Source organism: Eptesicus fuscus, chromosome 5 (assembly GCF_027574615.1).
Source record: "Eptesicus fuscus isolate TK198812 chromosome 5, DD_ASM_mEF_20220401, whole genome shotgun sequence".
Classification (NCBI taxonomy): domain Eukaryota; kingdom Metazoa; phylum Chordata; class Mammalia; order Chiroptera; family Vespertilionidae; genus Eptesicus; species Eptesicus fuscus.
In genome coordinates, this window is record NC_072477.1 from 8,122,131 (window position 1) to 8,148,519 (window position 26,389).

Genomic DNA, 26,389 nt, shown 5'->3' on the forward strand with positions numbered 1-26,389 from the left:
GAAAAAATTAGAAAAAGTTCCGGTGCCAATAAGGACAAAGATGAAAAAAGGGAGAAATCTACCCCAAGACTACTCTAAATGAGTTCTGAGCCTCATTTGCTAGGCATAAATGGAAGCTGCCCTTACGATAGTGTTTCTAAAATCACACATATGTACTAACACTAAAATGTTGTGACTTTGGGAAAGGAATAAGATCCCAGAACTCCACACCCCTAAGTAAGGGGAGATGTTTGAGCTGAGAAATATCCTTTACTTTGGAAATTCATGTGATAAGCCCCAAAGCAACAGATTTCATTTTTCAAACTGAAATATTTAAAAATGAAATACCAAGTGTTTTGAAAGAATCAGCCAGTGTCTTCAGCCAATCAATACTACACAGTTTAAAATGTGGGGTTTTGATGCCTTCAGAGAGATCTGAGGCAGGAATCTTGGCAACATGGTCTAGGGACGAGTAAATCTGGAGTCAGGAGACTGCTCTTCGTCAAGGAAACCAGCAGTGCGGGGCAGATTTCCGGGCGTGTGGAAACGAGGCCCTCCAAGAATCCCAAAGTGACGATCCAGAGTCATGCTCTGCTCTACGGAACAACCTGAGACTCCGAGTTCTGCAAGCAGGAGAGAAGGCAAGAAAACCCAATGGCCCTGACAGAATCTGTTTTTCATCAAGGAACTGGCAACTCGGTGCTGAAAAACAAAACATAACTGTATGATCTTTCCTTAAGTCGGGGAAAGATAATGATGCAGAGAATTGGTTTCCAAAGGAACTGACATAAAAATTTTAGAAACCCAGCCAAGTGGGCAGTGTGCTTCAATCTGAGGGAGAAAACGTGGTATGGAAGACTTTGAAGAGGCAAAACGCTGCCAGGCTAGCCAGACGCCCTCGCCTGATCAAAGGCCCCAAATGTGCTTCTCAGAAGCATGAGATCTGTAGACCCAAAAGGCCAAGGAAAGTATCTGAAAATATCTTTATGTTACATTTAAAGAACCCATATGGGAATCCAAATTTTACCACCGTATTTATCAGCCATTTCTAAGACACTGCTCTTTCCTAAGTGCACCCAAGTGTATCAATAACAAAGATCTCCAATTGTTTTCTTAAAGATGTAGTTTGGAATGGAAGCAACAGTATTTATTATTATAAGCATAAGTTTAAATTGACTAAGAGTAGGAAAGGCAAGAACTGGACCAAGATAAAAGAAAATATGATTGATTATTAAGTGGTAAGGTAAACAGCATGAAGTGGCTTCAAGAAACTAAAACATGGAAAGTTTAAACCCGACACTCCACATATTGTTCATATTGATAGACTATGTCTACCAGATTCCAAAATGCCTGTGCTAAACATGGAAAAATTCAGCCTATTAGATATATGGTGATATATGCACAGTCTTACCAGAAACGTAAGAAATTGATTATTTTAAAAGCCTTAGTCAAGGCTTTGAGAAGATCACTGCCTATTGTTATTATGCAGAAATCACAATTCAAGTCAAGAAAAGGGAGGGAATCAAAGTCATTTGGGTGGTTTCAGCCAATTATTATCCAGTACAAAGGCCACCAACAGGTATTTTTGACAATAGCAGCGTGAAGTTGTTTTTTCAAAGGACAGCGCAGAATGTGTGATGCGATATTCCTGGCAGTCGCCTTTAAAAGCATCTAGGTTAAGTTATGGGCAATGGTTCCCATATGGCAACATTAGCTGGTGCTATGAGAGCAAAGAGCAATGTACCAAGGGAAGGTGGGAAATGCAAAAGGAAGCCATATACCTCAGCTACCTTTTGTTATAGCTGAGTCACCACTAAGTCTGCAATATTAGAGGCAGTCTCATGATCCCCCGTTGTTGGCAACACTTCTGGTGCCACCACCTATGGTTCCCCTACCAAATACCCAGTGTGCATGCCATACGGAACTAGGAACAGAAATAGAAGGTTCTTAGAAACCTTAGAATAAAGAGGGGACCTCCTCCAAAACCCAACTCCCAAGCAGGAGATTTTGAATCTTGGTGATAAGAGAAAGCATAAAGGATCGGTCTGTCTAAAGCAAGCATGCATGCACACTCAGTCCCCACGCTGCATCAACGGGCTCTTCATTGTACCGTGAAAGAGCCTCACCGTCTTTGTTCTCATCACCTCATTCCATGTGTGCTGCTAACTGTGTCACTAGGTCACGGACAGGGACCAGCGTTTGCTCGACCACCCTGATTTCTGCTTCTAAAAGCTTTTCCTAGGGCCCTAAATGAGAAGAGTCTCCTCTCACCCCATACGGAGACTATAACTGCTATTCAACGCCATACAAATGTTAGCAAAATCTGGAGATAAATATTCCCTCGTCCCTAGGGAAAATGAGAAGAGTGATAGGAATAGCAGGTCTGCTTGATCTAAGGGGCTAGCTAAGAGATGTGGTCATAATTCATTTTTACTTTTTACGAATGATAGGTTAACCTGCTTTCTGAATTTAAAAAGAACAAAAGTAATGATGAACTAGCCATGAGATGAGTTTTGAAAATACCCGTCCAGATGAACTTAGCACAGACGCATTCTCAGCTTGCTCCTAGGGCAGCACAAGGTCAAGAGTGCCCTCTGTGCCATTTCAGAAGGCTGAAAAGAAGCCATTCATCAGTGACCTCAACATTCCGGAGGGAACACAGATAAGCTGGACCACGCCCGGAGAAGCAGATTCAGGGTGATATGGAAAACTGACACCTATCGGGAGGAATACCGAAGGACCCAGGGGTGTGTGTTCTAGGGCAGACTGAGGAATAAGCAACAGGTGACTACTGAGAGAGACTAGACTTGTTTTGCGTGGTCCGAGGGCTGGAAAGTCTCTCTGAGGAAGTACTTCCTGTTGGTCATGTTCAGAGAGGTCATGCATTCCCGCTCCCTGGAGGTGTTTGAGCAAAGGTGGGAGCCACTTCAAAGAGCTGCCAAACAAGAGATTTCCGCACCTGCTGGGAGACTCCGTGATGGACAGATACAGTGTCTTCAGTTTCTCCCAGCCTGTGATTCTGTGACTCCACTCACCTCTCATTCTCAGTGGCTGTCCCTCCAGGTCAGGGTTTAGGCACGTTGGCACGTTACACTGGCGTTTCCCCGGCTGTATCTGTTCTGTGGACAAACAGAGCGTCTCCGTCTCAATGTGGTCAACTGAGCACCATTCACCATCCAAAGAATTTAACCACTGATCTCTTGGGGCCGTGTTTTCAGGCATTGTTATTGTTGATTATTAACATTTACAAGAAACATCCTACTTTTTAGGGCAGGGCGGTTTGGCGTTTCACTATAAATCTGCCCTTCAGGTCTATGAAATGCAATTAATAGCAGCAGAGCATCTACAACCATCCAAAAATAGTCCAGATCCCATCACTACCACCCCAAAAAGAGCTCAGATCCCATCTCTCTTGATATGAAATGAAAAAATAAAAGGCTAACGTCACAGCCATAAAGAAATGTTTTATGCAAACCAATAAATACATAAGTGATCATCTGGGGCAATGGCCAGAACGGTCATACAGAAAACATGTGGAACTGGTAGCAATGAAATGACAGGCGTTTGAGGACTGAGGAACAGGAATAAGGGGGCAGGGGCGGAAATGGGGGAGCGGTGCTTCAGGAGCATTGGTTTCATGTGAAAGATGAAGCAAAGAAGTAAGCCATCAGCTGTACGTGGACAGAGGAGACAGGCACTTTGTGAGTGAGCAGGTGCGTGCTGAGGGGACTCAATCATGACCCGGGCTTTAGGCTGCCTTTCTCAGTGTGTCTACATGGCTAGATCTGTTCTTTTGCAGGCTAGTGAGTCACTGAATCGATGTATGTGGTATGATGTACTATGCCTCCTAACACTGAACTACACGTTCGTCGACTTTCCTCTGACCTTGATTTGGGGAGAACTTTCTTTGGCACGAACAAAAACAAGAATGTTGTGATGAAGCTCTAGTTGGACTTAGTGACCAGAGAACCAACTTGGAGGATGGAAAACCAGCCCAGGGAAACCCGGGTGAAAGAAATTCAGACAGCCTGGAAATAGTGAGTATTAACTGCGACACCAGAGTGACATGAACAAGGCGGAAGTTTGGTTGAAAAGTGAAAAATTCAGTTAAATGGGTTATTTGGTATCATGTAGATTTTTTTTTAGATTAAAATTTAGATTGGAAATTGAGCTCTATTTGCCTTTTTATCTCTACTGAGTCAATCAAACTGGGTTGTCACTGTAGTCAGAATCTAAACTGGTTATAGCTTAGGCTGAGCTACTTGCTATAGAAAACAGTACAATGGCAAACTACTCTTTGGAGCCCACAGGTCAACCGAACAAAAGCTGGACATTTAACTACTAAAGAACTAACCAAACAAACGCTTTCATTCTCAGTTCCTTACACAGCTTCATCTCGGTAAAGAGAGCAACAAAGTCCTCTTGGTGTGGACAGAAGGCTTCGCCCAAACTCTCGAGACTGGCTATCCAATGTCTGCCTCCTGGTCTCTTTGCCTGTCGGCTTTTGGGCATTTCATTACTCACTACCACCTATCAGTAATGAAAGATAAAACACTAAACCCTCAAAATGTTACCAACCCTTATAAAGGCCAGGAGAATTGAAACTATCTAACTATCTGCTAAATGTAGGACTGAGAATAGTGCGTGGGATTCAGTCATCTAAACCAGCTCTCTTTTCCTTCCTTCCTTCCTTCCTTCCTTCCTTCCTTCCTTCCTTCCTTTTTTTTTTAAGACTGGGGGGAAATAAATTGAAATTATGTAACTATTATGGTTTTGAAAAAATAACAATATCTCAAGATTTTTGGGCCTGTGGAAATTATAGCTCCTGGTCTTAAGGAAAGATATTAAAATAATTGCATATAACTGTAGCCAGAAAGTACTAACCTAGATACTAAATTAGCCCGATCCAAGTGTTGGCCCCCAGATCAGAATGACAAATCCTGATATTTTCCTAGTGCATGCATATTGCAAAGTGCTTTCACATGTGTAATTTTGTAACCCAAATGACCCATTTAATTAAAAAGAAGAAAAGCAGGCACTCAAAAGGATTGAGGCCATAAGTACTGGCTTGAGACAGTGGTACATGTGCAGAAAAACATGGTAATAAAGTGTAGAAAATGCAGAGTGATCATGTGTAAACCAGACATGTCACGGCAGTCAGTTCTTACTTTAAAAGTGAGGTTAGATGCACTTCCATTGTATGAGCATGAGGGTGTGCGGCTGCAACCTGGTGCCCTACTGACTCAGACACACAGCTCACATCCCCAAACCTACTGGCAGACCATGACATCACTAAGCTGACATTGGCTATTATTATTACTATTAACAGACCCTTATTTGGGTACTTTACAGTTTATAAAAGCGAGAATACGGGTGACCTGGTACTTTGTTTTGTACTTTTAATTCACATCATGAAATCATAGTGCCATTCCTTCCTTTATGCATTTACATCATTTAACTCCCAGACAGATAAACCTAATATCTGGAATTTGGGTCTTAGAGGGGGAAAAAAAGTTGGATCAACCTAGACGGGGGAACAAGTGGTTCTAGAATGCTTGGAAAGTTTACTTAGACTTATTAATTACTTTAAGGGCTTTAAAAATTATTTGAACCACAGAGCACAAGAGAAAGTCTATTCCTTATCAAGGGGGCAGAAGGGACCCAGGGAAAGTGGCATTAGCTCATCTGAGAGGTAAAACAAGAAGAAAAAGCTTGACCCACCAGTGTCCCAGTTGCTGATGTTATGGGGGGCGCTAGACTGATGTTCCAGCTGTCGCTTCATTAACTGGCTCATTGTCAGAGCTCCCAGGGATCCCCTTTTCATCTGCCTATACTGAGCTATATGGAGGAAATTAGGAGATGATTACTAGGGGGAATAAACCTGCATGGCACGCAAAGGCTCTACACATCCAGAAAGAATCTTAATTGAGTCTTCATCAGCTATTCGTAATTGTTTGGTAAATTGTATGCTCCTATCCAAATGAAAAACTAAAGCCCTACGCTATTCCCGGCGCCCTTCTCCACTCGGTAGAGAAAAGCACAGCGCCTATGGGCACTGTCTGTAGCCTGTACACATTTAGACCAACAACATGATTTTTGTCATTAACTTCCTATTTATATACTCTGCCTTGTTCCAAAAAGCATTAAGACAGATAATTTCACTTTGAATTCATAGTGCAACTTTCTTTAATGGAGCTTATGCATATATAGTTTCCATTTCCATTATATTCCCTGATGTCCCCATGGTGTGCGTGCGTGCGTGTGTGCGCGCGTGTGTGCGTGCGTGCATGTGTGTGTGTGTGTGTGTGTGTGTGTACACAGGTATATTTTAGAGTAGGATGACATATATCAACCCCAATTCTTAAAAAGAAATTGAAGCTGATGAAATTATGTTACTTGGAACCAACCAGCAAATAAGGTGGTCATAAAACCAAAGCCTGTTGGCTCGGAAGTCAGTGCTGTTTCAGTCTCTGCATGAGGCTATTGGAAAAGCGTGACTCGGATAGTATTCCCCAAGCATATTCTAGTACACACCTTTGTCAGGTTATCTAACATGTTTGTGTCAGAAAATTGTGGTAACATTTTTATCCTGCAATTAGGCACTGACAAATATGCCACCAATGAAATGTCAAGTTATAAGCATTTCCAAACCAGAAAAAAAAAAAAAAACAAAAAAAAACAGGAAAAGCACTTCTGCCAGGAGACTGCCAATGAGAAAGCCACCTGCCACTGCCCCCTGATTCCTCTCCAGCAGCCCTCCCCTCCCTGCCCCAGCCCAGTGAGAAAGGCAGAGCACCACTGATGTGCTTTTTCTACAGGATCCCACACACCGGGGTATGTGAGGACTTGTGGCCATTCGCTCTCTTATAAGGACAATTTCAGAAACTGCAGCTCCGCACTACATGACCCAGAATGGCATGGTAGCAGCTCGGATGACTGTATGGTCCCCAGAAAGTCCTGAGTGTTATAGGGAGGTTCCTCAATCATGGTACCAAGGCAGCAGCTGGTGTGATGTGAAATCAATCACAATATTGCTTTTCATGTAATTAGCATGCTGTTTGATTCATGGTGGTCATGGCATGCTTAGCTACAAAATAATCAGCTAATAAACTGATTAAAAGAGAGGGGTGTGGTGGGAATTCTTGTGTCTTGGAATCCAGCTTAACTGAATTCATGGAAATGATGCAAACTAATATGAAAAATCTCTGATTCTTCTGGTTGATTGGTAAAACTTACAATTTTATGACTCACTTGAAAAGTACAGCCTCTTTAAAATTCAAAAGTGAAGCTCTTTTAGAAGATTTAAGAAATTTAAAAATTAGCGGCAAAAAAAAAAAAAAGATTTAAAACCTCTAATGATTGAATAATTTCTCCAATTCTCTGTTTTTGAAGACAACAGAATTCCCTAAGAATAAAAATCCTTAATAGTTAGCTCAGCGTATAAGACCACTGGCATTATGCCTCCAAGAACCATCTAATACATGCTTTTAATGAAGAGAAGGAAGAAGGCGGAATTCTAATGATGTGCTATCTAAATCTGAAAGGGCTTGATTCAGTCATGAATGGGGATTATGAGACATTAGCTACATTTATTTTATGATACATTTAACTAGCACCGAATTCAAACTGACTTAGTCATCCTACCTCGAAGTATACCCAGCTTGGAATTCTAACTAAATTCACTACCTTTTTTTTGTCATATGGCTCATGAAAATCAGGAGGAGAAAATACACTTTCATGATTTTAGTAAAAATGGGAATTTTCGCCTAGACGTTGTGGCTCAGTGGTTGAGCATTGACCTATGATCCAGGAAGTCACAGTTCCATTCCCAGTCTGGGCACATGCCCAGGTTTCGGGCTCAATCCCCAGTAGGGGGTGCAGGAGGCAGCTGATCAATGATTCTCTCTCGTCATTGATGTTTCTATCTCTCTCCCTCTTCCTTTCTCTCTGAAATCAATAAAAATAGATTTTATTAAATGGGCATTTTATCAGGTTATCAAATGGATTTTTTTGTGATAAAGAAAGAACAACTAGATTCAGAACTAGCCATTCTTCTTTGCTACCAAAAGGGAAAATAACAGGCACTTGGGAATTCTTTCTTAGAATTCCTACAATCTCTATCATAACTGATTGTGGATTATTCTAAGGCAGCATGGTATACTGAAAAGAGCATGAGCTTGAAAAGTCAAACAGATCTGGCACCAATTCCTGTCTCTACCACTTAGTAGCTGTGCGACTTTAGACAAGTCATTTAGTCTCTCTGAACCTCTGTTTCCTAATCTATAAAATGGGATCAATAACTTCTGCCATGCAATGCTAATGTAAGGACTGAATAAGACAACAATGTGTGTAAACCACTCAGCATAGTGTCTGGCACATGATAAATGTAACATCAGTGCTTCTCTTATCACTAATATGACTGTGAACTCCTTGAGGAGAAGGGATGTCTATTTATTCACATCTGATCCCCAGTGCCAAGCACAGTGCCTGCACCCAGCAGACACTTAATAACTAGTTGCTGAATGAATGAAAGCATGAATGAATGAACGATGAAGAGATGATGTTGTTCCGTACTACCAGTCCAGCATTTAAGTTAAGATCCTTAACTGATTTTTCAGAATCATCCTCATTTCAAAAGAGTCAAATGAAAATTAACCAGCTCCTCGGGCAGTGTCCACATGGAACACAGACGATACCAGCACACGTGACCCGAGTTTGCAGAACTTGCACCTCTGTTTGCATCTGATTCCTGCAGACAATTTCCTATTCTAACGTCTCTTACTTGCCTCCACTGAGCCAGGTAGACACCCTTATCCTCACCTCAGCGGAACTCAAACTCCTCATGACAAAATCTAGGACCCAACAACGGAAGGCAGTTTCCAAATAGTTGCCTCTTATAGATCTTGTGAAAATTTCAGGCCATTTTTATTTCCTGGTCTAAAGAACTTGATTCAATCATGATGTTGGGATCATGAGATATCAAATACATCTATTTTATGATAACCCCGATAAAACTTTGTTAATAATGGAGGGGATTCAAATTAAAATGTTCCATGTAAAATTCTGCCATACATAATGCTTTCCACTTGTCCAATAACCCGTTGCATTATTTTATGTTTACGCTTGTGATATGTTTTATTATTTTATTGAATGATGAAATTCAGTGATTATTCCTTAACAAGTGAGAATTCTTGGTCCATCAGTAATCACACTGATTTTTCAAACACTTGAGATGTTGACAAAGGTGAGCCCATGCCTCGGGGTCTCTGAGAACATACAACGTAGTGTCACCTAGGGAGCTAACACAACATTAAAAAAAGAAAACCAAATGTGCGGAAATTGAAAATAATGTAGCAGATAATGTTCCAAAATCAATGCAGAAGAAATCTTACTTGATATCGAGGAATGGCTGCTTGTTTCCGGCACACCTGCTTCTAAGGTAGGGGCGGACGAGGATTCTCGTGGCATTTCCAGAGTAGAAAGTCCTTTAGTAGAGGGATCTGAAAGCATAAATATTATTTAAAACTCAGGACACTGATTAAAAACAAATTCTAGATAGAATCTTTTCTTTATACTTTCCCCTCTTGCCTAATACACTCATTCTACTTATATACTCATTATATACCATTATATACTTTCTGACCCTACTAATTACTTTAATGGAATTACATTCAAATTTTCATGGAGAACTGCTTCCATATTACACTCTGCATCTGTAGCTACGCCTCTCAGAGATCAATGACAGCATAAGGACAAAACTAAGCTTCATATGCTCACACTGCCCGTCCTTGAGCAGGTCTCTTCACCTTCCAGACTGAATTTCTTTTCATCTAATACCTAAACTCGCTTACAGTTCATTCCATCTATATCATTCCACCACTCCACCTTTATCTGGCATTTTCCTACTCATCACTTACATCTCAATTTACACAGAAAACGCCTCCTCCAGGATGGTTTTTGAGACTCCCTCCCCCCCAAATACAAACAAACAAACAAAACTGGGTCAGGCGACAATCTTATGTAATTCCAGAGCACCCTGTCCTTAATCTCTCCCTAACCTAAAACACTATAATGTAATTTCCTATTTACTTGTCTATAACTTTGCTAAGCCATCTGTAATGTAAGAGCAGGGACTGTATTGAACATGAAATAAATACTGTTAACTCAGATTTTATATTTTATTAGTTGAGCAAGAAACAGACTGTATCGTTTGCTTCTTCTATTTGGCAAATGTATCCAAGGTGAGATATTTTCTGCATATGGTATTGTCTTAGTGATCTAATGGGGAAAAGGTACTCCACATTATTCTAGGTAAAGATTATCCTTTAAAACCTTTTGAAAAATTTAATAGTTTATTGGAGCAAGCCTCCGAGAATTTCTTACAAACCTCCCTGCCACCTTAAGCAGCACTATCTATTGAACACAGAGAGCACCTTGGAGTCACCACTATGTGCTTTCGTGACTATGTGCTGCAGTTCAGGGATGGCCACCCTAAATGGCTTTGGGTTCTTAAGCTTAATCATGTCTCTGTCTCATCCTTTTCCTGTGGTCAATCATTTTTTCTTGACACAGAGCAAAACACCATAATGCATACAACTTAAGCAAGCAGATGTTATTCTGTTACTGGATGACCACAAAACTTGCAAAACTGTCAGAAATAAAAGGCCAATTCCATGCCCTTTTTCAAAGTAAAATAAATCTTAGGTGAGAGCGTGCGTCTCCGTCCAACACCCAGCAAGGAAGGCTAGGAGATCTGTATGCCTGTGGGATGTGGGACACTATACAGATATAAAATTATATGACTGTACAATATACATTATAAAATGTTTAAAGACATTATTATAATTGTCAGATGTTTCCTTCTTATTTAGTAACAAGTATATTAATATAAAACCAACTTTCTCCTTAATATCCCAGGGAACAATCTAACATAAGCATGAATTAAGAAAGCAACACACATACACACACAACATACCTGCAACCTATATATCACTAGAGGCCCGGTGCACAAAATTCGTGCATGGTGGGGGAAGGTCCCTCAGCCCAGCTTGCACCCTCTCTAATCTGGGACTCCTCGGGGGATGTCTGACTGCCCAAGGATCAGGTCTAAACTGGCAGTCAGACATCTCTCTTACAATCCGGGACCACTGGCTCCTAACTGCTCACCTGCCTGCCTGCCTGATCACCCCCAACTGCCCCCGCCACCAGCCTGGTCGCCCCTCACTGCCCCCCCCCCACCTGCTGGCCTGGTCACCCCTCACGGGCCCCCCCACCGGCCTGGCCGCCCCACGCAGCCTGCTCTTCAGTCGTTTGGTTGTCCCTCACTAACCCCCCTGTCGGCCTGGTGTCCCACGCAGCTTGCTGTTCTGTCGTTACTGTGAGGGTGTCCTGACCAATTTGCATATTACCCCTTTATTAGTATAGATACACACCCACCCCACAGACCTTCTATTGTCTCTGATATATCCACACTATAGACCTCTATAGTTTCTAGGCCATTGCCTTCCTCCATCTATATGCAGAAACTTTCCTGGCTCCAAACAATAAAAAGCTAACCCAGTTTCCCTAGAAACCTTCAGAAACTTTCTGGTTAGTACCAGGATCTTTCCCTTCCCCTGCCTGGTGGGAGCATGCCCTTTTTCAAATACCCTAATGTTCACTCAACAGATTTTCACAGAGTACCTTTGAGGTACACATCTCTGTCCTATGAGGTAGAGAACAGTCAGAAACCTCAGGAAATACCCGGGTAAATAAAAGAGCTGAGCCCATCCTCAAAGGAGTGGCTTGTGTATGGAGCAGTAGGAGAAGCAGGACTAGAATCAAGGGACTAGGCCTGATTCCTGGCTGCCACCACCTGGCTGTGTGACCCACAGCAAGGCCCATCACCTTCTCGGGGGGCAGTGTCCTCTTACAGAAAGCTAAGTCTCTGAGCTCTCTGCCAGTTCTCAATGCTCTAGAGCCTAGGAATTTAATAAGATAATCAGCCCTGACCAATTCCATTTGTTTTTAAGAGTCACATTCCTTTTTTAAAAATATCTAAGTTGAGAAATGAGGAAGTGGCCGATCGGTAGTATGGCAATACTACAGCAGACTATGTTTTAGGGGGGCTACCAGCTTGCCACTTTTGCAAGTTATCTTTCTTAGAAACTGTGTCTCCAAGAAATGGCACTTGAGGCAGGAAATCCCTGTGCTGTGACAACTTCACCACCAAGTGGTGTCCACGGATTAGGGTCTCGGTGATACTGGACTTTTTTGTTGCTGTTGTTCTTGGTGGGACACAATGTCCACCAAGTTGCTGATATTGTTTAAAATATATAATCAACTGTAGGCCCTAAATGAGTATACAGTCAATTCTTCATTATTCTAAGCATTTTTGCTTTATTTTAGCCCTTCATATTTGTTCCTCCTTTGGACTATATCACAGCTCACTAAAGTATGGGGGGGGGGAGGTAGGAGAAAGCAAAAAGTTCACATTAATGGTTTTTGCTGATTGAGGAAGACTAAAATGATATTTGGAGTATCTTGCTATGAATTAACCATTGCCTCTGATTGCCAAGGATGGTCAAGAATTGACTGAAGAGTGTAGAAACAACACATACAGAAACATTTATGGAGCCAATAAAACCACATCTGAATCCAACATGTGCAGCTAGGCAGGAAGGATTTGGAGTGATTATGAAACAATTATAATGTCACTCCCTGACAATATCAGGTTAAGAATGTATGCCCAGCTGGCGTGGCTCAGTGGTTGAGCATCGGCCTATGAACCAGGAAGTCATGGTTCGATTCCTGTTCAGGGTACATGCCCGGGTTGCAGGCTCAATCCCCAGTGGGGGTGTGTAGGAGGCAGCCAATCAATGATTCTCCCTCTTCATTGATGTTTTGATTTCTCTCTCCCTCTCACTTCCTCTCTGGAGTCAATAAAAATATATATTTTAGAAAGATTAAAAATGTATGCACAGTCAAAGCCAAGAACCTAACCAGTAAGATGCACAAACTTGAATGTAAGGCTGGAAGAAAGAAGAGGCAGGTGCTTACCTGGATCCTTCTGTTCTCCCAATTTGTCCAGAATGTTGAAGGAGATGTCAAGGTACTCTCTCTGGATGGCACTGACCGCAATCTTCCTCTGTTTCCTCTGCCTGGGAACGATCTGAATCTTAAATTCGGACTCCTCAGCTCCCTCCTCTTCCACCTTCCTCTCGGGATTCTGTTCTGTATCGGATTCAGCACTGGTGTCGGGCTTCTCACTTTCCATTGGACTCTCAGCATCTTCAGGGACTTTGAGGAGGACAGTTTTTGCCCCTGAACTTGGCATCAGCCCACCCAGCGTCTCTTCTTCGATGCCAGGCTCCAGGGTATCGTCCAGTGACAACTCGGGGAGAGCAGATGACTTCTGAAGGAGGTCTCGTTTTTGTTTCAGCGTGAGCGGGCTGCCCCCAGGAAACTCTTGCAGCTCCCCCAGCTTCGCTAAGTCTTCAGAGTCTGTGGGGTCTTCCAGAGCTATGAATCTGAAGTCCTTGTCCCCTGCTGACTGATTAGTTCCTGAGTCCTTTGAGGAAAAGTCTTTGGAACAGTCCTCCACACTTACTTGCACAAGAGGAGTTGTGCTCAGGCTGAGGACAGAGGGGCGGCTGGGGATGGAAGGTGAGGAGGCAGCATTTTTGCCAGCGGCACCATCATTTCCCTGGCCCATGGTCTCCTCTTCGTCGCTCTCTACTATTCGGAGAGGGGGAAGAGGTTCAAACACGAGGGAGTCGCTGTCAGATGTAGAGAGCATAGACTGCTTCTCAGGCCCAGATGCTGAATCTGAGGACAGATCGATGAGATCTAAGTCCTCTTTAGGAGCGGGCTTTATTGGAGAATCAACTTTGACCTCAAACGTCTCCATGCAGTTCAACCTAACCTCTGGTATCACGGGCCTCCGCCTCTCCTGAACACCTTCCACGGCGGGGTGCTCGGGGACTTCAGTACTGTTCGGTCTGGTAGCAGAGTTCTGTCTAGGCCGTCCGTGGTCATGCTGTCTTTGCGTGACGTAAGCAGCCTGGGCGGGGGGCTTATCTACGTCACACCGGTCTATGCAGGACTTCCTACGGTGCTCATCTAATGTAAACAACAGGGAGTCTGCGTTCCCTATATCAAGAGATTTTTGTTTTAAAGAGCGCAGCTTTTTTTTCTGAATGCTTTCTTCTCTCACACAGTGGAGAATGCTGTCTTGTAATGCACCCGTTTCTCTATATTCAGCCAGCTCTATGTCACCTGATTGAAACAGAAAAAGCTAGTACTATTTTATGGGGAGATTTCACCATGGTTTCTTTTCCCCTCCTACGTGGGCATACAGTTGGCATAAATCATGATCACAATCCCAGCTCCACCAGAAGGCAAAACTGACTTTCTGGCCACGTTTTTGTAAGGTTCATTCTAATTTCAAAAACCAGAAACCCTTGGATTGAGAGAACCCACAAAGGCAGTTTAAGATTTAGATTTCCAAAATCAGGCTTCAGAAAAATTCCTCAGCTTTGTTCATTTGTACCGGAGAGGGGATCGCTTTGGCTGAGGCTGATCTAGGAAACTGTATTCAAATTGTGTGGAAGAGAAGCAAACGATTTGCAACAAATCAAATCAAGCAATGGCCCTCTAGCACAGTCATGACGTTAATGAGGCATCTGTCGATTCACATATATATATAAATGTGTGTGTGTATATATATATATATACTGTTTGTGCATACATATATATAAAATCAACGATATTAAAATGTGTCGTAACATAATAAAATTAAGGTTTTACCCCAAACAAACGGTAGAGTACAACATTTCTGCATAAAATTACTAAGAGGAAAAAATTCATACTTCTCTGCACATTCATCTCAACCGGCTGATATTTCACCATTTTGCTGCCGCCTATCCTTTTCAATCTTGCAAAAAAAGTTTGAGACTCTTTATTGCAGGGTCCAGTAGGTGTATCATGAATATCAGATTCATCAAAAACACTATCTTCTTCTAATTGGGGAGAGAAAGTCAAAATTACACTTAAGAGGTTATTCTCTCTTAGGCTGTGTCTACACAAGCATTTCAATGAAAGCATTACATGGAGCCAAGTCTGGGGTGGTTTCTACGCCAGCCCACATCTAGCCATGGCTTGGTATGTCATCCAGGCATCAAATCATCCATATGTTCAACAGAGCAACCTGTTATACAAGGTTGCCCCTCATTTTCCAGGTGACAATTGGCAGCATTTTCAAGAGAGACATTTCAATGTTCCAATAGAGCCTCATGCAGAAGCTTTCCCAATGCACTTAAAACCAGATAATACATAGGTGTCAGGAGTCTGGGATACTGCTTGACATTCCTGCCTTGGGTGAATTTTCAGGCTAATTTGGCAAAAGAAAATTAAGCAAAATGAGTGGTTCTCACTCTTTCCAAAAATATATGCCTTCTTAGGATTTGAGAACTGGCATAGACACAGCCTAACAGTACATGCACCTTATACTTTGTGAATGCAAAATACTGTACTCTACATTTGGTAATGAAACACACAACACACAGAAAAAACTTAGAAAAGCCACTGGCCGTCTTAAAAGCTCCACAAATGATTATGGGCTGAAAGAGTAAACAAAGGAAAAAGAAAACAGAAGATAACATTTCCCCCTAGTTAAGACTCGTCTCTGAGGAGTTTGCCATGTGTAACTACTATGAATCCCAGAAAGAATCTTTGGCTCATCAGCCTGAGGCCCCCTAAACAAATTGGTCACTAGAGTGCCTATCAAGCATGTTTCTATGTCCTCTTCTGTCCCCATTTGGCCAATTTTAAATCAAAGATAGACACAAAAATGAATTAATAAGGAAAGGGTTGCTATGTTGCAGCCCATAAAGTTCACTTAATTTCAAATGTTCTTTCATGCTTTGGAAAGGCCAAAGCCATGTTCAAAGCAGCAAGAGAAACGGCTACAAAAGTGCACTTAATACCAGGATAAATGAAATTAACCTACTGTTGGCGTTGAATATCACTGAAATCACAGTATTTGGCCTATATCGACATGTACCTATGTGACAAAATGAGGCTCAGGTGCGATTAAGGTTATTTAAGCTTTCTACAGCATAAGGGTAGTACAAATACAGAGTTAAGTTTTGATCCTGTCCTCATACACAAGAGTCTATAAGTAAGTGAAATTTGAAGCAGTAGATGTTAGATAAACCAAGAATAGTGATCCTTTTTGTCAAAAATAAATAAATAAATAAACGTTAACCGTTAAAACGGATACAAAACTATCAGTGAACTTCCACAGAGATGAGAAAGCCTATCAAACTCCTGTGTCTTGAGGAGATGCAACACAGTGACCTGTTTTATTTTTTCATTTCTTTTATAAAAACATACTCCTTTAAAAATGCAGGTTTTTGAGGAAAGATTTATGCAATTGCCATTGTACAGCTGCAAAATAATTCTCAATTACACTGAATAATAGAGAAGAAAGGCTTCAGAATGGCATCTCCCATCTAGAAAGGGTCACCTGGGATTGGCCCAAACACTGAGCCGCATTGAGGACATCCCTAGTGTAACTGGATCTACCCAATTTCCCAGAAACGAGGAGCTAAACTGGTAGATAAGATATTCTTCAGAAATAGTCTGATTGATACCAGAACTAAATAACTTAGTACTCTGAGATCCATCTATAGCCAACCTAGACGCAGACCTTGCAGCAATAAACCAATAATGGAACGCTGGCTCCAACCCATCCTATTGAGATATTTTCAGAGCAGTCAACCAAGTCAGACTCCATTAACACCACTATATAACACACCAAAGGGTCGTGGGACACTTGGCTGTCTCCCAGGATTGGATTAGATGATGTCACCTTTTACAAGTCTAGTCACCCCGTGACATGCACTAAAGATAAACACCTTGATTCTTCAGGCTATAATTTTACTCTAGAGTTTTATTCTACTCCTTTGTGGAAAAGCTATCAATATAAAAAGTCAATATCGGAGATAATGTAAACCTATGCAGCAAAAGTATTTCATTCCAGTTGCCTTAAATCAATTCTTATTGAATAAGGCGGCTACAAAAAGCATGTCGGCAAATGTAGACTCCATTCAAATCTGTGAGCACAAAGTTCAGGAGCAAACGAGAGACCCACAAGGTTACATGGCTCCACTAAGTGCCAACCAAGAATTACCTCACAGCCCAAAGCAAGGTGCTTCCGTCACGTAGGAAAAGGCCCATAAAGGTCTCTTAACCAAACAGTAGGCAATCTTTACCAAACGCTATTTCTTATTAAATGAATTTCAGAAGTATATTAATTATTTCTCTTCCATTTTAAAAATTAAGGCAGCAACATTCATGGGAAAGTTGGAAAATTAATGAAGCAGTAAGTGATTTTTTGACTCCAGAATGACACCTGAGGGCCCCCCTTTTATCTCCTAACCTAAGAGAAACACTGTCCAGAATGTTTTACGCATTCAAACTAAGTTTAGGATAGAATTGAGATGTGTAAAGTACCTTTTTCTTTCTCGCTGTATCTGCTTATGTTACTGTTGTCACTGTACAGAGGTCCTGCCGTGGCGTGGGGCTTGCAGCTATGATACTGTGCATTGAGTGTATTGACTGTTATGTGAATCAGGTGCAGCAGGACCTTGCTGATGTCACAGTCCCGGTATGGATACTGCACAACAAAACAAAGGGAGAAATATATAAATGGTTATTTTGAAGGCTAAGTTTCCACTTGATCTTGCTAGATAGTTTCCTCAGCATTTCTTTGGGGTAAAAAAGAAAAATATAGGTAGGCAAAAACAAATCCTTATCATGCATGCCCTTATTCCCTGCCTCTTGCACTGAACCACAGACGGCAATGCATGCCAGCTCGCAGTTACAATTCCTTTCAACAAAATTATTTGCCATAAACATTTGGTTTATGAATACAATTTTAAATGTTTTCCTTGTTTTCTGACATAAAAATTAATATGTAGATAAAATAGAAGATTCTGATCAGAAATAGAGGTGGTTGATCGAAGTCCCACAATTCATAGTTTTTTATTTTAAACATTTTCAAGAGAAGACACTGACATGGCCTCCATTTCTAGTTTCATTCCAATAGCTCTTTGCTTCTCAGCACTAACTGTACATGACAATTCTTCCTCTGAAGGTTAAATGATTGTCCTACAAAATTTTCAACACCGGTCTCTTAAGTGTTCTCCGCACTAAGAGAATCATTCCACCAAAAAAAGAAATAGCGACAGCAATTCACCTTGTACAGGATGACAAGCAAGGCCTTCAACCACATCTGCCGGATGTGAGGTTTTAGGGACCAGAGGGAACAACGAGGTGGCTGTTGGAAATAATGCCGTAGTTGAGGACAAGAGCAGTATTTGAGCACCTGAACCACCAAGGGGAGAAGGTGTTTTCCCAAATTAATGTTATAGTCCATAACCTGAAATAGGAAAGAAATTAATAACTGAAGGAAAACTATAAAGAACACTTATAAGTCAAAAGGAAAAATTTGAACCATCGAAACACAGGCAAAATATTTAACAGGCATCTCACAAAATATTAATAGTAATGGCCAATATGCATAAAGGGGGAAAGTCCAGCCTCACTGGAAATTTTTTTAAAACCTTGTATATTAAAATAGTTTTAATCTACTCAATTATCTAATAATCTATTTAATGTATCTATTAAAATAAAATTTTATCTATTAAAATGTCCTATTAAGCTATTAAGTGGAATAAAACTTAGAATCAATCAAAACACCTAGTATGGGACATCATGTGGAGAAATGGACATTCTCAGACACAGTATATTACCTTTCTGGAAACAGTATATTACTCAATACAACCTTTCAAGAGAGCAAGTTAACAACATGTATTCAGAAGTAAAAAAAGCACATAGCCTCTAACACAGCAATTAAATATATCCTCAGGAAATAATCAGACAAGTGTTCCAAGATGTGTGCATAAATAACAGTCAGCATTATAGCCACCCCAAGCTGAAAACAAACCTACATATCCAACATTATGGGACTAGTTAATAAAAGATTGTTTTTATGACAGCAAACTACTATGTAGCCATTAATAGGATAGGATACAAATTTATTTACATTATATGAACTCTGTAATATATTTTACGTTTAGAAAGGTTACACATACAGCCCTGGCCAGTGTGGCTCAGTTGGTTGAGCATCGCGTTATGCACTGGGAGGTCACTGGTTCAATTCCGGGTCAGGGCACACCCAGGATGTGGGTGTGATCCCCAGGAGGGGGGGCATGCAAGAGGCAGCCAATTGATGTTTCTCTCTCACATCAATGTTTCTCTCTCTCTCTCTCTCTCTCTCTCTCCCCCTTTCCCTTCTTCTCTCTCTAAAGTCAATAAAAACATATTTTTAAAAGGATACACATACATATATCAATATGTATAACATGACCTTATCATTATTAAAAATGTGCATGCATATATATACTTATATATGCATATATATATATGTATGCATATATATATACATACATATATGTGTGTAAATTTGGGGCCAGTGATAATACCAAATGTTAGTTATTTATCATGGGCTTTTCTGAGATTTGTTTTTTACCTTATTGGTTATATTTCTAAAATGAATATGCATAAATGGATTTAGAAAGGGAAAAGCAGGGGAGTGAAGGAAGGAGGGAGGGAAGGAAAGAAGGAGGGAGAGCTTGGTGTCTGAAATGGTGCACTCTCTCTTCAACACAGACAGCTGAGTGTTAGTGGTGATCCATCTAATTATCAGCATCAGCAAGAGACAACTACATACATATTGCTCCCACTTTGCTTATCTGTGTTCATTATTTTACAGTCTATTTGAGCTCATTAATAACAGCTACCATTACTGAGCTCCTAGTATGGGACAGGCACTAAGCAAGGTGCTTTGCAATATGTTGTCTCTAATCTTTCAAAAAAAAGTCCATTACCAATAAGCAGACAAGCAGAAGATGCCTGAGGTCATAGAATTAGTAACAGTGGCAGAGCTGAAATTCATGTCCATTATTCCGCAAGTTCTATGCCCTTTACAGACTGTACAGCCATTCTGGAGAGTCATATTTGTAGCACTGGTCAAATTAGGCACACAAGATATCCCACAATCCCTTAATTCTGCTCTTGGATCATATCTCAAAGGAATTCCCACATTAGTGGATAAGGTGCATATACAAGGATGTCCATTGCTGAGCTGTTTGGGGTAGGAAGGAGTTGGGAGCAATATGAGTGTCCATCACCAGGGGAATGGATAGTTAAAGCATGGCAGATGTACACCATGGCATTGGTGTTAGAAGTAGCAAACATAGAATAGCCAATAATGGTGATGTGACATGAAGTAAGTTGTATGATTAATTCAACCCTCCACTTGAAGCCAAAAAGGAAAAGGATTTTTTAAAAAGAAAAAGAAGTATGGTAATTACCAGAGGAAAAGGGAGTTGGGGGCGGTATAAGAGGGTAAAGGAGGGATAAATAGTGATGGAAGGAGACTTGACTTGGGGTGGTGAACACACAATACAATTATACAGATGATGTATTATAGAATTGTACACCTGAAGCCTATATAATTTTGTTAACCAGTGTCACCCCAATAAATTCGATAATTTTAAAAGGAAAAGAAAAAGAGCACCCACAAATAAAAATCCCACACTGCCTTATTGTTCACTGGGTAGAGTTTCAGGTTAGAATGATGAAACAGTTCTGGAGATGGATAGTGGTGGTGGTTTCATAACTAAGTGAATGCACTTAATGACACAGAATTGTACACTTAAAAAAATGACTGAAATGGTAAACTTACGTTATGTATATTTTATACCACCCCAAAAAAAATCCCAAACTCCCTTTACGACATCAGGTGGCTAAATCTTACTCATCTGTATATTCCCCTCACAGACCCCTAAGAAAGTAACTTGTACAAACTTTTACACTCAACTAACGTTGGCTACATGGATTTAATTACTTGTTTCTACTGAAAGTCCAGTGGTATGACTTCTGAAAGCTGTTATTACACTTACTTGGGCAATTCCTGCAATAAACGCATTAAAGCAAGTTGACAGGCGCATTTTTTGAGGTGCAATCATAAAGCAACCTTCCTGTTGGTCATAGCCGAGTAAGACGTACAGGTGCCGCTTGACCGTGTTGAAGGCCTTCGCGCTGCTGATGTCTGACTCTGCGCTGCTCTCATCCTTGGCCATGAACTTCATGAGCACTGTAATCAGCTGGTGAACTGTCTGGTGGTCGATCCCAGCGTCTTCTGGGAGCAGGTCCTTGATGGTGTTGTCATTCTCAGGGGATTGTTGTCCTGTCAGTACAAGAAGGGGCATCAGTGGCTGGCTCCTCCACACGTAACTTTACACTAAAACCTCCCTTAATGTATAAAGCACCATTCTTCTGCCATTAAATATTTTTCTTTTTTGGAAAAACTTAAAGGCACAATATGGCCTACTAAGCAAAGCATTAGTCCAAGGGTAGAAGTTAGTGTGTCCATCTACAACCAAGTAATTGGGGAATGATAAAGAAATTTGAAATAAAAATTGGCATTACAAAGCTAACTTCCCTTCAAACAGTAAGACAAACACCTAAATAAACTTCATTTAGGGGCAACGTTTTATTCTCAGTGATAAAGAGAAGTTTCCCTTTCAGCTTTGTAAAATCAGCATGTAAGAATCGCTAGTAATAATAATAATAATAATAATATTCTAAAACCCACTGAGCACAAAGACATCCACTGGGTTATTTTGTTTAAATTATTATCTCGATTCAGTTATGTTCATAAATCAGCTGGTGGGGAAAAAAGTCTTCTTTTTCAAATCCTGAGATATTAGCAATGTACAGTCTCTCAATAATATAGTAAAAATTATAAATAGCAAATTATAAGCCCTGCTGAATGTAATGAGGAACATACAGGGAGGGAGGGCCACAGACAGAAAGAAAGAAGCATGAACTTTTTTAAAAGGGGGGGGGGAAAAGGGGAGGAAAGGAAAAAAGAAAAGCCACATGAAGATGAGCTGAAAGTTCACATGGAAAGAAAAAAAAAAAAAAAAACACCTTTGCCCTTGACTTATTCTTAACCCTACAAAGAATTATAATGAGCAGCTCCCTGACACTGACTTTCTCTGTTATTTTTCAAAGTCAGAAATCAGACCCTTGTCTCCTTTGTTTTTCTGCCTCTTCTGATCTGGTTTCGTTTAGGACTTTGGGGGAAGGAAGAGTGAGATTTGCTTTTCTATGTTTCTGTTTGGGGGCCATTCTTGTCCTTCCTTTGACAAGTTGCATCAGAATTTTAAATTGGAAACCATTTTAGCGTGGTGGGTTAGGTAGGCACACCAGCCTTCTCATCTCTCATCCTGCAAGGAACAGTTCTGCTAAATGATGACAGGCTTTGGTTACAAGTCATTATAAACCAAAGCTTGACCATGTTTATTTTATGATGATATTAAGGAAATAACAAAAAAAAAAAAACTAGGTGATTTATACCCATTAACTTAACCAATTTGGCAGTAAGATCGATGGAACATTTCTGAGGACTGTGGAAATCAACTGCCTCAAGCCCAAACCCTTTTCTCTTTAGCAGGGGCATGAAAGCCATGTCAAGTTCAGACATGACTAGGTTAGCACTACACATAAGGTAACAACTAGGTTGTCTAGTTTTCCCCAGATGATCAGAAGAATGCTGGTCTGTTCAAAAGTGACACACTGAGAAGGGATAGTGCACAATATATGAAGAGGCAGAGAAATCATGTAAGTCAAAGAGCCTCTAACATAGGGGAAAGCGTCAGACAAACTTCAATATGACCCTTGGACATTAACATGTTCTATCTCATAGAGTCTGTCCATGAAGGGGAAAAATATGTGCAATGTACATAGGGAAATTTTACCCAAAATTATTCAAACAAAACCTAAGAATTGCTTTATGATGGTGTTTCACATGAAGAGTGAATAAATTTTCAATTGTTAATATTATCATTATTTACTAGCCATGCATCAGCCATCATTAAAAAAATCACCCCATTTCACCAAGAGCCCAAAAATGTGAAGCATCACTGTACATTATAACTAAATGTTTGAATAGAAGATCAAACCAAAAGCAATACCTATGTACATCCTCATAAAGCAAAATAAAAAAAGTTTAGAAAACTATCTTTTCAACATTGAAAAACATTTAATCTTGATTTTCTTTTTTCCTCCAGAGTATTACTTTACAACGAGAAGAAGGTTATTGCTCTGGGCAAGCTTGGGCCAAGAATCTGCCAAGTGTGAAAATACAGGTTCCCTGCAGGATTCAATGTTATTATAGCAGCAAGTGATGGCTGTTACAATATAGCTTCGTTCCGCAATTTCTTTTAGCTCCGGGGACAAGATTTCAGACAGCACAAATCACTCAGTCCTGCTCAGCCACCTCCACGTCCAGAGTGGCTCAACTCCAAAGTTAAAAGTGGAACTCAGTAGGGTGGGAGAAGGAGTTGCACTTTTGTTTTATAACCCTGAGAATCTAGAGACCTCAATACAAAAGAAAGGAGACTCCAGACTAGGCCCAACTAAGACACTGGCTCTCCATTTCATTCTATCCCAGTTTGGGTCTAGAAAATAAACCATCAGACTTCACCTTTAAATATGTCAAAATTCTTCTCATTGCAAAAGGACATTCATTTTATTTTCTTTATTTTTATAGCTGACACTATTACAGATAAAGTATGTAACCTTAACTTTTCCTGTCAAATCTCATTTTTCTAATGAATAAGCATCATTTCACAAATGCCCTATCCTCATATTAAATTCATCTTCATTGATCTTCCGTACTTTAAGTTGGCTGCTTCTACTTTGCTTTTTCTGAATAGCTAGGAATGAATGCTCCTTAACAAACCACTATATTTACTGAAAAATGGACTAGCTAATGGGATCTATTGCATAAAGTGGGGGGAAAACCCTCTTTTCATTCCAATAATTACCCTTCTGGTTGTGGGCTTTGCAAGTCTGTGCTCTTTCTTTATAAAACTGTAGGCTTGTGATTGGTACACTCTTCATTAAGAAAGGTTACCTTAATCAAATCCATAAGAAAAATGAGCTTAGAAAAGTTGACATTTTCTTTACTGTTCAAGACAACAATTAGTTATCTAAAAGGTTACAAAATTTCCATTTTTAAATTAAATGCCTACAATATTTTCTCTAAGGTGTGACCATTAAAACACTTTTGAATTCTGTTCCATAAAATTCCTGTGTCTGTTTTAACTATAGAGATTTAATGTGTTAAGAGATTTGATCATTTCTGTAAAGAAAAAGGTAGGCACCTTTATAATCACAAGGCAGAGAGAGAGATCCTACCATAACCTGAACATGGACTGGGCCCATTGCAATCTGTCCACAGAGGTACAACCAATCGAAACTCCATAGTACACTTTTATTTATTCAAACAATTTGGAGTCAGGCAGGATCAGGATCTGCTTTTCCAGACTTATCTCCTATCACTCCATCCACCCCAAATGTTCAGCATCATTACAACCTGGGCTCCTCACGGATCTCAGAATGTCACCAACATTTCCCATCTTTGTCTTTGCTCACGTTCTCTCTTCACCTTATAGAGTGGTCTTCCACCCCAGCCCCAATTTAACCCTCTGGACCTGGTCCCCAGATGCCATTCTTATTACCTGTGCCCACCTTCCTCTCAGTAACTGGATGTGATCCCTAAACTCTGTCAATATCCAAGGACAAGAAAGGAGGTTAAGAGGAGAGGGGGGAAGGGAAGAATGAACAGAGTTTCCTATAGTATTTCTTAACTCTCCTGTGACAAATAGCTATTATGCAAGGCAGAACTTTTTATTCATTCACTTGACTTATTTCCCCTATAAGAACAAAGGCTCCTTGAAGGCAAGTGCTATGTTTCATCCATTTTTTTATAACCTTCATAGAATATGGGGCAGTGTCTGACTTAAGGTAGATGCTTATTATTCATAAATGTCTACATATACTGAATTCAAATAAATATTTCAGATCTTGTCTTCTCTATAGGAGAAAAACTGATGAAGTTTCCAAACAGCAAGGAAGTGGCTAGGGAACATTCCTCTGTATAAGTCAACTCACAGCCACCGCTGTCAAACCAATGTGACAAGTAGAGGCAGAAAGGACCCCTTCCACGAGCTTACTCTGCATTCGGTCGAGAGAAGCCAAGGATTACGCCCTATAAATGAGGTTGTATTATTTCAGTAGTTCTAGCCCAGTGGTCGGCAAACTCATTAGTCAACAGAGCCAAATATCAACAGTACAATGATTGAAATTTCTTTTGAGAGCCAAATTTTTAAACTTAAACTTCTTCTAATGCCACTTCTTCAAAATAGACTCGCCCAGGCTGTGGTATTTTGTGGAAGAGCCACACTCAAGGGGCCAAAGAGCCGCATGTGGCTCGCGAGCCGCGGTTTGCCGACCACTGTTCTAGCCACACTGCCTCACTGGTCTCCCTAGCTCATTAACTCAATTTACAGCTTCATTCACAGCAGTTCTGTTGTGTGTGCACACAGCCACAGAGGCTGTAAATTTGAGGCTGGTGACTAACTCTGCATCCTCACATGCTCCCCATCCCTGCCTTTGCCTCTTCCTACCCCACATCCTATCACTTGGGAAACTGTCATTTCCCAAAACCATCAATTCAAACAAGGGCATTCCTACAAAAAACAACTGTACTCTTTGATTTATTGGATCGAAATGATCAATAGGTATTTTGAAGTTTATGAAGATGTGAATTATAAACCATCTTTCTAGGAAAAAAGAGAGAGAGCCCAAAAGAGAAGCAATTTGGAAGTCCAGGCTGGAACCTAAGAGGGAGGCAGGAAAGATCAATACAAATTTCACCAATGTTACCAAGCATTGGGTACCTAGCTTACTGATACAAATTCAGACCAAGGGGTCTCGGGATTTCTCTACGGGCTGGAGTAGAGCATCCATATCCCTGTAGGGATTAGGATAGCTCTAGACCAATCTGTAGCTTCTAACTGGAAAGATCCTCTGGTCTGGATGCTCATGGCTTCCTGGATGCTCACTGTTGCAGACCTGAATGCCCAGGTCAGCTCCATAACTAGACTGGTGTGCTCATGTCATCCTAAAGGGTAGGAATATCCTAAAAACAATTCCTCAAGAGGAGGCTGTAGTGCAAAGAAAGCAAATCAAGTATCTTGGACTCAAGTATCAGTTCTATCCCTAACCAGTTAGTTATATGTGATCTTCAGCAAACCATCTAAGCAGAATTTCTTAATTCTTCAGGACCTGTATTCCTGTCTGTATGTAAAGTGAAAAAAAATAATACTTTACATATATCCATAGTTGTAAAATCGAAATTAGATGATTTGCACAAAAACACTCTTCATAGATAGAAGCACTATACATATATGAAATATTATTATTATTTACCTACTACTGTTTAATT

The 26,389-nt window shown here is 40.6% G+C and overlaps 1 protein-coding gene across 3 annotated transcripts in view; it reads right to left on the bottom strand.

Annotated features, from left to right (window-relative positions):
* The window catches only part of UNC79 (unc-79 homolog, NALCN channel complex subunit), a 165,775-nt gene that overhangs the window by 59,180 nt on the left and 80,206 nt on the right, over positions 1-26,389 (bottom strand). For 2 of the 3 annotated variants that reach the window (XM_028136886.2, XM_028136889.2), the window contains 8 exons: positions 20,991-21,277; positions 18,221-18,403; positions 17,476-17,638; positions 14,829-14,978; positions 13,018-14,235; positions 9,372-9,479; positions 5,701-5,817; positions 3,015-3,098 (listed from right to left, as the gene is read on the bottom strand). In XM_028136886.2, coding sequence (XP_027992687.2) covers positions 3,015-3,098; positions 5,701-5,817; positions 9,372-9,479; positions 13,018-14,235; positions 14,829-14,978; positions 17,476-17,638; positions 18,221-18,403; positions 20,991-21,277 — 2,310 coding nt within the window. The remainder of the gene's footprint in view (positions 1-3,014; positions 3,099-5,700; positions 5,818-9,371; positions 9,480-13,017; positions 14,236-14,828; positions 14,979-17,475; positions 17,639-18,220; positions 18,404-20,990; positions 21,278-26,389) is intronic. The other variant, XM_054715450.1, reaches the window with a different exon arrangement.